Here is an 11,607-nt window from a genome sequence, read left to right as displayed (position 1 = left end):
GGGGGGGGAACACACAAGCACTCCTACTGAGCACAGAGCCCAACACGGGGCCAATCCCACAACCCCGAGATCAGGACTTGAGCTGAAATCTAGAGTCAAAAATCAGACGCCCAGCTGACTGAGCCACCCAGGCACCCCTTAGCCAGGGACTCTTACAGGGCTTGAGATCCTTGGAGGAAGAGCTTGGGACTTGACTGAGCTGAAACTAAGTTGGTTCCATTGGACTGTCCACGTTCTTTGGTAACCGGCTGACTCTCACTTGCAGTCATCTGGGGCTTCCCTGACAGCTCACGCACTCTGTCTGCTACTACAAAGTTAGATGTACAGAGCACACAGACCCCTAGAGAAATAACATTTGGTTTAAGTTGTTCAAACATGCACCTGCAGGAGGGGTCTTCCTGCACACCACCACCACCACCCCTGTCCCCCCAGACTGGCCACTCCTGTGTTTTTCTCTCCCCTCCCAGGGCCTGGCCTGGTTCAGCGATTCCGGCCGGACTTCAAGCGCAAGTTTGCAGACTTCTTTGAGGATGATACTATATCTGAGTATATCTACCACTGCAATGCACAGAATCCCAGGTGAGGGCGGCTCCCCGAGCCAGCTTGGAGTGGATGGGTTTGGAGATGAAACTCCAGCTGCTGGAAACACTCCAGAACTGTCCCAGGACCATTCTCTGCTGTATTTCTTCTTGCACAAAGCTCTCATTCACGGGGACTAGCAGGCTCGATTATTTCCAGAGACCTCCCCAGGGAGAGGCACAAAGGGATGGAGAAGATAATAGATGGCTTAAACATGGCTGCCCATCTCTAGAGGAAGACTCTTAACTCTTCCCTGGAGATAGGCAGTTAGCCTGGCAGATAGGAGTCTGGAAAACATTTTAAAAGTCAGGAAAAAAAAAAGGCTTCTCCATCCCAGCCTGAAGTTCCCCAAATTTCCTTGCTATTTCCAGTCTAAGATATTATGTGACATTGCTTCGGAGAACCTTGAAATACTTACTGTTGGGACAGGAATTCCTTCCACACACTTTTGGACATTTTGGGGTGTCCCCCGAATCTTGAGAAGTTTCTGTCTCTGACTGTTCACACAGCAGGCCCCACAAACCTGCTGATCTGCAGTCTTGGCAGCTGAGAGTCAGGGAGTTAATCTTCCCCTCAGGCAGTGCCCTGGGAGCGGCTGATAGGGGAGGCTGTGTTGGGGGCTCTGCTGGTGGCATACTCTGTGGAAGCCTCACCCAGCCTGCTGTGAGGCATCTGGGGGAAGTCAAGGTCACTGGAGCAGCAACACTGCCGCACCCATTCCAGGCCTGTCCAGGTCACCCGTGGTGAGCCCAAAGCTGTGAAGACAGTGGGGCGTTGCATTCCAGCACCAGCCTCAAACCCAGCCGGCTCTGCGGCCGCGTGGGAACCGTCTCTCCGGCATTCCGCATGAGCTCAGCTCATTGAAGGGCCCCACTTCAGCAGCCGTATTGAGACTCAGCTCAGCAGTCGAATCAGGTAGCCCCCTGCTTCCTGCTCTCGACCCCTCTCTCAGCCCCCACTGGGCTCGGTGCCAGTCTCATACCCACTGGAGGCCCAACCCCAGCTCTCTGCTCAGAACTTTCCCCAGTCCCAGACCTAGTTGTGTGGAATGAATGGCCTCCCGATCTCAGCCTCAGAATGTATAATCGTGCAACTCCTTCGTGTCCCGGGGGAAGCAGAGATGACACCAGTGATCATCAGCCCTCTCCCCACAACGCCATCACTCTATTTTATAACCGCCCGAGTGTTTCTGAGTTGGAACCCTGACACGCTCACGGTAACTCTTACCCATCCCTTGGAAAACATGAAATCTGGCCAGGGAGAAATATTTGGGGGTTACCTACTTTGCTTCACCTCATCTTAGGGGCCTTGTACATATTTTCATTTTCCTCCGTGAAAGAATAAAGAAGATATAATTCTCCAGCTTATAGATAAAAAAATTGAAGTGTATTCTGGTTACATGGCTTGCTAAGAAAGCAGGCAGGATTTGAATTCACATCTCTCTGACTCCAGGTCCCATACTTTCCCACCATGCTGCTATGCCTTAGGGACGAACTCTGTTTCTGGTGGCCTTGCAGAACTCAGGCTGGCCTTCATCCCACGGGTACAATATCCAAACAGGCTGGGCCTGGTAGACAGCAGTCTCCCAAACCTCCCCACCTCCTGCCTCCCGCAAAAGCTGCGGAGCAGCCCAGAAGGCCGGCTTTCGTCCCAGCCTTGCAGACCCCTCACACTACTTCTCAGTCAGCTCTACCTAAGGAAATGGCCAGGGAGCAAAGTAGATTAGATGGGCCTTAGTAGATCGGATGGGCCTCAGGTGGTACAGCTCACCCTGGGTCCTCACATGACCGGTGTTTCATTCCAGGGTCTCGTCAGGAAGCCCCTGGCACTGCTCTCGTATTTGCTCTTCACATGAGCCCCTCTCCCCTCTCCTCCACCCTCAGCAACTAAGCCCCCTCGTCTGTTCACCACCCTTCCATAATTGTTGAGAAATCTGAAGTTAAATAATATGATCAGCGATGTATTTATTAAAAGTTTTGTTTATTTTAGAGAGAGAGAGAGCATGAGTGGCAAGGGCAGAGGGAGAGGGAAAGGGTCTCAAGCAGTCTCCCCACTGAGCATGGAGCCCAATGAAGGGCTCAAGCCCAGGACCCTGCAATCACGACCTGAGCCAAAACCAAGAGTCGGATGCCCAACTGACTGAGCCAGCCAGGCGCCCCTTTATTTATTTATTTATTTATTTAAAGATTTTCTTTATTTATTTGACAGAGAGAGACACAGCGAGAGCAGGAACACAAGCAGGGGGAGTGGGAGAGGGAGAAGCAGGCTGCCCGCCAAGCAGGGAGCCCAATGCGGGGCTCGATCCCAGGACCCTTGGGATCATGACCTGAGCCAAGGGCGGACGCTTAATGACTGAGCCACCCAGGTGCCCCCTACTTATTTATATTTAATAATCGGCTACATAATGCCTACCTCCCCAAAGTGTGAGAGTTGTGAGCGCCAGCAGGGCCGGCACCACCTCTGAGCCGGATGTCTCCACACTCGGCCCGGGGCACGACATGTGAGTATCTGTTGAGTAAATGTTAACCCATTGCATCTTTGGACAATTGTCAGCGTCAGGTGTTTTCCCAGGTGTGTCCCCAGCTGTCTCCTGCGCTGGGAGGCCTCCGCAGCTTCGGACCTGCCTCCTCCTCTTCCCAGTATTTCATGAGCCGGGTGTGGGGTCCTGAGAGGCACAGGTGACAGGTATCACCGCAGCCTCTGAAGAGCCCAGCACATTGGCACCGGATGCTGTGGGGTTTAGTCCGTGCGCGGCCTCACCATGTTTTGCTCCTTCAGTGGGGAGACGGCCTTCAAAGCCATGATGGAGTCCTTCGGCTGGGCGCGGCGCCCCATGCTGGAGCGGATTCACTTGATTCGCAAAGATGTGCCCATCACCATGATCTACGGGGCCAACACCTGGATAGATACCAGCACGGGAAAGAAAGTAAAGATGCAGCGGCCGGATTCCTACGTCCGAGACATGGTATGTTTGTTGGCCAGCCAAGGAGCAGGACTGAGGTAGAAGTGTGTGGTGAATGCCAGCACACGGCAAGGACCTCCGGGCAGAGGGGAGCCTCGGGGTGGACAAGGGTGAGCCAAGAGTCAGGTGGAAAGAGGAGCGGGCGGATTCCGATCGTGCAGTGGATTTGAAAGGGTTGACTCTGTGATACTGTAATTAGGGGGTTCTCCTTTCCTCCTCTCTCCACAGGAGATTGAGGGTGCTTCGCACCACGTCTATGCAGACCAGCCACACATCTTCAATTCTGTGGTGGAGGAGATCTGTGACTCAGTTGACTGAGCTGCTGTCCCTAGAGGAAGAGGAGAAAGCCAGAGGGTCGCTCTCACCTCCCTCTCCGCTTACTTGCCCCTGTGTCCTTTCCTCACCGACTAACATGTGCCAGCCAGGCAGTCTTGGGCTGTCCCCAGGGCAGGACCACAGTGAAAAAGAGCACTCCTGAGCCCATGCGAAGGGTTGGAGGCCGAATCCGCACTTGAGCACCCCACCCCGGGGAAGAACATAAAGGGTTGCAGAGTGCCACCCATTCTCTCCATGCCAAGTGTTACCCAGATGGTGGTTGTGAAGGGATCACACTGAGCCACGTTCCCTCCCTGTGCCAAAGGGAGGGCGGCCTCTGCCCCTGGGCAAAGGAGAGGCTCCCGGCAGCCTTTCCCAGTTCTGGAGTGTTTGTGGGGGTAGGTTCCAAGCAAAAGCATCCTCCTCCATCATCCCCTAGCCTCCATTCCATGCCAGTTTTGTCCAGAGTCTGGTTGGGAGCTAACTACCAACTAACTACTGACTTCTTAACTACCAAGAGCAGGTCGCGGAGCGCCCTTGACCTGTGGAGTCCCTCCCACGACCTAAGAAGTCCAATCCAAAGCCCTCATTAACGGATGAGGAACAGGCCAGGGCAGGACAGGGCTGGCCCATGGTGATATAGCTCTGCTCCAGGAGAGCTAAGGCTAGAATCCAGGTCTGCTGACACCCAGTACTCACTGCAGACTCCCTTTTGCTAAAGTTCAAGGGAGGCACCATTGCCATGAGGCTGGTCCTGATCACTGGCCGAGGGTAAGCCCATCCCTGACCCACATTCCAGCCCCACTGTGCAGGGGTGCTGTTGTCCGGCCCTGTATCTCAGCCCTGGCTGCCTAAGCTGGGGACACTCAAGTGCTTCCTTCCCTGCCCCCTCATCCTCCCAATTGGGAGGCCTCTTGGCCTCCCTCTGTGCCTTGGGCCCTGAAGCCCCACCTGTAGGGTAGAGCAAAGGTGGCCCCTGCTGGAGAGATACAGGAAAGGCCCTTCAACCCCAGGGCTGTGTCTGGATTCCCTGTTTCCACTAGCATCCACGGGGTTTTTCTACCCTGCCCATGGTCTGATGGAGAGCCTCAAGCCAGCAGTTCCCTGTCCTCATGAGCCACAGGATGGTTCTCACTGCCTGGCCCTCTATCCCTGCCATCTGTGCCGTGGTTTTCAGCTCCTCCCACCCCCGACCTACCTGTCACTGTCTCCTGGGGGCTGGTCCAGGTGCTGCTCTGAGGTTCTGGGCAGAGGGCTGGGCCTGGCCCCAGAACCAGGGCAGCTTCTGTCCGCTCCTTGAGTTTTGTAAAGCCAACCCTTTCACCAGAATAGTATTAACTCCTGGTGCTTTTGTACTACTGGTCCAGCTGCCTTGGGCTCCTTTTCTATATTAATAAAGAAATGAGTAAAAACTGCTGGCGATGTTTGGTGTTGCTCTGACGAGAGTACTGGATGGTGCCTGAGTCGGAGAAGGGGGGCCAGAGAGGGACCTGCTTCCACGCCACCCCCTCCTGTTCAGCCTAGCGTTTGCCCGGTCAGCACAGGCTGTGTCAGCCAAGCCCCAGGTCACAGGAGGAGAATTAGGGAGAACTGGGTGCTCCCCACTGCCCTTTAAATTGCCCCATCCTCCAAAGTTCACTCCACATGGGCCTGCATCTGGACTGTTCCTACAGCCTGTTCTACTTCCTTCTCCTCCTCTAGATCTCAGCTCAGATATTCCTTATGCAGGGAGGCCCCCCGCTGACCTCCCACACTAGACTTGGACTCCCCCTTCTGTGTTTCCATGGTGTACCCAACTCCTTCCTTGTAAGACTGATGAACTTGTCACTTGTTCAGTGTCTGCCTTTCTTCCTAGACCAGAAGCTACTTAAGGACAAGGAGAACCTCTGGGCACCTGGTGAATGTTCAATAAATGTTTGTTTTGATTGAGCCCAGAGAAGTGAGGTATGCCAAGTGCTCAAAAATGTGCTCATTACCAACAGTGCCTGTCGTGTGCTGGCTGACTCCAGCCCGGCTCAGAATTCCTCAGCTCCCAACAGCACATCATCCTACTCTTGTCATGAGGAATGAAGGGATGGGGAAATGAATGGATGAATGGAACTCCTAGGTGTAATTACACGTTCCATGATGTGGTGTCTTTGTGACTGAAGATTGCTTGATGACTAACCCCTGCCGTGTGGAGGAGAGGGCAGGTGTTTCGAGCTCACCGTATGCCAAGCATGAGGGCTGCAACAGTGAAGAAGCCTGGTGCCTGCCTTCATGGGACTTCACACTCATCTTGGAGAGACACACACTTAATTATGTGAATCAGTATAAAATTGCAACTGAAAAGGGCCGCACTGTGAGGGTGGGAAGACCTGAGAAGGTGAGGACCCCTGCTGAGCCTGAAGGAAGGGCAGTAGAGGGGGAAGGAGCTTCTATGGAGAGAGCAGAGGCCTGTGAGCAGGGATGATGCTTGAGATGAGGCTGGGGTGGTGGCAAGGGATCCAGGTCCTCCAGCCTCCAGAAGAATGTTGTGCTCACCCTAAAGGCAACGGAAAGAAAGACCTGGAGTGAGGGTCAGGGTGGAGTGGGGAGGGTGACAGAATCCAATTTGTGACTTGAACCGGCCACCCTCACTGCTCTATGGAACAGATTGGAGGGGGACGGTCCCTGCAGGGGAACTTGAGGCTACTGCAGCGATCCAAGCCAGAGAGGCTGGTAGCTTGCACATGGCCAGTGGTTAGCAGACGCACAGAGGAGAAAGCTGCAAGAAACGCTTCGGAGAGAAAATCAAAAGGACTTGAGGAGAACACTGATGCTATTGAGCAAGTGAGGCGGTAGTCACCAAACCTGCTCAACACAACCTGCACTACGTTTTTGGGGGGTTTTTTGGGTGTAGATTCCTGGACTGTATTCCCCAGAGTTTGACTCAGTGTATCTGGTTGGAGTCTAATCATGACATCTGCATTTAAACACGTTCCCTGGGAGATTCTGATACCTCCTGTCTGCAGGCACTGATCTAAGGGAAACTGTGTCTCTGACACTTGGCCCAGAAGGCCCTATGTGGAGAAGGACGGCCTATGGCCCTGGAAATTCCATTTTTCTGCTCACTCCAGAACCACTTCTCTTTGGGAACCTGCATAACATGCTGATCTAATTTTCTCAAACCCAACACAACACAGACACATTCCTCAGGACCACATGCAAGAAGAGTCTGAGGAAGGGCCCCCAGAGTACCCTGTTTACACTCCCAGGCCCACACACACACACCCCACACACATTCCATCTGACTGGGTCATTCCTAACATTCTCAGGGCTGGGACTAAGAAATCACTATGAATATCCCACTAGTCTACACCTTTCCTGGTGGGTTCTAAGGATTTGGGGTAGCAGTTCACCCTATACACTTGGGTTCCTCAAAGGCCTAGCAGTTCGCAAGGAGAGATTCCACAGACAGACACAGAGGACTGGGAGTAATCCAAGACTGGGGAGGTCCTGCACTGTTCAGTGGCTAGCAGGAAATATGCTAAATTTAACTTCCTTCTTGGGATAGACACCAAAATATGTGAGCTAAAAATGCAGTCTGGTTTCATTGCCAAAAAGATGGTGAAATCTTGATGAATACCTCCCTCGTTCAGACCTATCACACGTTCAGCCCATGACTGCAGGTACAATTCATGACCAGAGAGAATATACTCCTATCGGCTGGTAACAAGCACAAGGTCTAACGAACAGTGAAAAACATCCCTCCTCTCATCATGTGACCTTTCAGTTCATACCGAGTCCTCCTTGGATAGGGTCTGGAAGGTCCTTTTTCTCTGGTATCCCTCCCTCCTTGCCTCCCCCACCCAAAACCCTAGTCTGTCTTGCAGAAGCAAGCCAGACATGAGATTTTGAGTGTCAGAACTGAACCCCATGAAATAGCTCAAAACAAACCATCTTTTCTCCTGTGAATGTCGACTGTTTTTCATAGCATAAATTCAGCATTATTATGCTAGAAAAGTCTTTGTCTTTATCCTACTAAATATCACTCTTTGGTATGGTTGAGGAGAAAAGACAATCCCAACCTGACAATTTCACGGGAATAATGCATCCCTAGGTAGAGTATCAGGGAGGATTCACTCACACCAACAGAGGCGCACAGCCCTTCCCCCAACCCAGGAGGATGAGACCCCATTCTCTTAGTTGGTAACTCTCTAAGGGATAGGAGCCCAGACCTGGCCTTGCTAATGATTAAGTTCCTTCCTCAAGTGTATTCTGAGGTCTGAGATAGAGCTTGTTGGAATTTGGCAACCTCGTATTTTAATTGGTCCATATGAGAACAAATTATACAAGCAAAAGAAACCTGGGACATCTTGGTTACTGTAGAGGACTGTGAAGGACTTGTGGTTGCAGTGATATTTCATCTCCCCAATTCAAAGAGTGACTTTGGAAAAGAAAGAGCACGAGGCTGGACACCTGGCAACTAAGATAGTGTCACAGACCAGGATTGGGGGGACCCCTTGTGACTTGTGACAGAAGATTTATGGGCCTCTGATAAATGACAAGGTAATTAACACAAAACCTGGACATCATGGACCTCTTAAAATTTTGGAGGAAAGGGGAAAGCATCCAAATAGAACTGGAAAACCATATATTCTAGGTGTGGTTTCCCACATGGGTCTGTGGACTGGAGCTGGTCCATGACAAAGGATTTCAGGTCTACAGTGAAATAACACTTTTTTCAATATTACTAAATTCTGAAATTAAGTCCTTTCTAACCTTCTCAGGATTAAATTATTGTTCTTCTATGAAAAGATGATGATATTCTAAGATTGCTTGGGGATGGAAGGAAATGTCATTTCCTATTGCCAAACATTAATTTGGGGGATTTTCGCCCCCGAAATTTTAATTAATTTTAGTAAAATCCTAAAGTCTGGGAAGTGCTATATTATAGAAGACCAGAATAGGAATGGAACTTGAATTTTATCACAAGAAAATAAATAGCTTATATGGAGCTCATGACTGGTGGATGACCCTGGAAAGATAACACTGCTCAGAGGAAGTAGATCTAATCACAGTTTTCAACAGTGGGGTATCTGTCAAAAAGGAAATCACAAACCTTCCAAAGAAAAGAAGCATTTGGATGCAGATAAAAGAAGAAGCAAACAGGAAATAAAACCTGGTAGGAGTACAGAATAGATGTTAAAATACGTAGAGGATATGGGTGATGCTTTTTTAATTCAGACCATAAAAGTGATCGAAGGCAGGATACGGCTGTGCCAGAGGTCGCAAGCAGTAGGACATCGGCCTCTTCTGTTGGAAGCAGAGCGCCTAGTAAATTTTTGCCCCACTAACAATTTCACTTGCTAGAATGTTGAAGGAAGATGGCCAGACATAATTTTTACGGATTTCAAGAAGTCAGATCCTAAAATGTTCCAAAGAAAATTACCTAAGGGGCTCAAAAGGGACAGCGAGTTCTCAAATGTGAAGTTCTAGTAGTTTTCTCCCAAAGGATCCTGCCAAGGAAGGAAGGAGGGCTTCACCAATCAGGAAGCACCTGCACACTCTGTCTTCTGATACGACCAAGCTGTGGGCAGAGATGAAGGTCACATCTCCCTACATTAAAAAATGAACCAAGCAAGTAAAGCAAGGACAGTCCGTACGAAAACATTAAACCAAAATGAAGGTTTTAGTGGACTGGATGCTCGGTTTGAAGCAGTAAAGGATGAAGCTGCCAAAAACAGTAATGTAATGGGAGGTACATGTGATCTGCATTCGTGGGGAGACTCAATTAGGAAACGTCATTATTCCCCGATCTGAGTGGAGGTTCAATTCTGAGAACATTTTGCCTTTTTTATGTGAACAAAGCATTTTTACTATAGAAAAAAAAAAAAAACTTTTAAAAAACCATCCAGTGCTTGCTTCAGCAGCACACAGACCCAAATTGGAACAATACAGAGAAGAGTAGCATGGCCCCTGGGCAAGGATGATTATGCAAATTTGTGTAGCATTCCAAATTTTAAAAATAATAATTAATTAATTTAAAACCATCCATAGGGCGCCTGGGTGGCTCAGTTGGTTAAGCGACTGCCTTCGGCTCAGGTCATGATCCTGGAGTCCCGGGATCGAGTCCCGCATCGGGCTCCCTGCTCGGCGGGGAGTCCGCTTCTCCCTCTCCCACTCCCCGTTTGTGTTCCCTCTCTCGCTGTGTCTTTCTCTGTCAAATAAATAAATAAAATCTTAAAAAAAAAATAAATAAATAAATAAAAAATAAATAAAACCATCCATAATTATACTACCCAGAAATAACCACATTAACCATTTTGGAATATATATATATATGTATGTTTATACATAAATGTGTGTGTATATATATATATGTTCATACATAAATGTGTGTATATATATTCCAGATACATAGACACACATATACACACAATTATTATATATAAATATATATTTACCAGGATAAAAGCATACTGACAAAGTGCTTTATGAGATGTTTTCTTAACTTCATTGTTAGAAATCTCTCTACATCAATAAATATAGCATATAAGAAATAGATCATTATTTTTTTAAGATTTTATTTATTTATTTGACACAGAGAGAAGGCGGGGAGAGAGCAAGCATAAGCAGGGGGAGCTGCAGGCAGAGGGAGAAACAGGCTCCCCACGGAGCAAGGAGCCCCATGTGGGACTCAATCCCAGGACCCCAGCATCACAACCTGAGCCGAAGGCAGACACCTAACCTACTGAGCCACCCAGGTGCCCAGAAACATATCATTATTTTAATTGTATTCCTTCGTGTAGATTTGTCATAATGCATTGATCCAATTCTCTATTGTTGGATTTTCGAGTTCCTTCTGAATGTTTTTGTATTATGAACAATGTGTTAAGCACCCTGTACATTCATTTTTGCCCGTTTGACCAATGATTTCCTTCCCTAGATGGAAAATTGCAGAATTGAAGGGTATGCATAGTATTAAGATTTTTTATAAGCCCCAAAATAGTTTACACAATGCAATCAGAAAAGGGAAAGCAACCCAGTGATGAAGGATAGTTGGAAGAAAGGCAGGCATGATTAAGCCCCCCACCCCCTCGCCCTAAGAGGAAACCACCCTTAGAAGGATTTTGCACCACCCTGGAAGGAGCCCTCCACCCTTTCCCACACGATAGATGACAAATACCTGAATGGATGACAGGTTCATGGATGGAGGGTTAATCAGATTAAAACAGCCCACCAACAAGCCCATAAAAACCCCTAGACTTAGAAACTCTGGTGGTAACCCTCTCGGGTCCCCTCCCTCTTCGGGAGCTTTGTACTGTCACTCAATAAACTTTACTATAGCTCAGTAAACTTTGCTTTGCTGCCCACCACTCTTTGTCTGATCTACCTCTTCATTCTTCAAAGTAGCATGACCAAGAACTGTGGGCACTGAAGGAAAAAGTCCTGTAACACTAGCAGAAAAATAGATGTTTTATCTTTTTTTTTTTTAAGATTTTGTTTCCTTATTTGACAGAGAGAGAGGAAGAGAGGGAGAGAGGGAGAGCACAAACAGAGGGAGCAGCAGGGGGAGAGGGAGAAGCAGGCTCCCCACTGAGCAGGGAGCCCGATGCGGGACTTGATCCCACGACCCTGGGATCATGACCTGAGCTGAAGGCAGACACAACCGACTGAGCCACCCAGGTGCTCCTAAATGTTTTATCTTTATGTATAGGACAAAAAATATGAGTAAGCAATTCACAAAAGATATACAGATAGCCATGAACATATGAAAAGATATTCAA

The 11,607-nt window shown here is 49.0% G+C and overlaps 1 protein-coding gene and 1 non-coding gene across 6 annotated transcripts in view; both read left to right on the top strand.

The window, feature by feature from the left end:
* Positions 1 to 5,271, top strand: part of ABHD4 (abhydrolase domain containing 4, N-acyl phospholipase B) — a 23,784-nt gene extending 18,513 nt beyond the window's left edge. For 3 of the 5 annotated variants that reach the window (XM_034994834.1, XM_034994833.1, XM_034994835.1), the window contains exons 5-7: positions 468 to 579; positions 3,358 to 3,544; positions 3,770 to 5,271. In XM_034994834.1, the coding sequence (XP_034850725.1) occupies positions 468 to 579; positions 3,358 to 3,544; positions 3,770 to 3,859 (389 nt within the window). In that variant the 3' untranslated portion in view covers positions 3,860 to 5,271. Of the gene's footprint in view, positions 1 to 467; positions 580 to 1,302; positions 2,610 to 3,357; positions 3,545 to 3,769 lie in introns of those variants that run through there. The other 2 variants (XR_004677393.1, XM_034994836.1) reach the window with 2 other exon arrangements.
* Positions 5,272 to 9,734: 4,463 nt separating this feature from the next.
* On the top strand, positions 9,735 to 9,842 carry LOC118003828. The gene has a single exon (XR_004677443.1). It is a non-coding gene; the product is annotated as a U6 spliceosomal RNA (small nuclear RNA).
* The last annotated feature ends 1,765 nt before the right edge of the window (positions 9,843 to 11,607 follow it).

This window comes from Mirounga leonina, unplaced genomic scaffold (genome assembly GCF_011800145.1).
Source record: "Mirounga leonina isolate KUSES-001 unplaced genomic scaffold, KU_Mleo_1.0 Mir_91, whole genome shotgun sequence".
Lineage (NCBI taxonomy): Eukaryota > Metazoa > Chordata > Mammalia > Carnivora > Phocidae > Mirounga > Mirounga leonina.
This window is presented reverse-complemented; position numbering and strand designations above follow the sequence as displayed.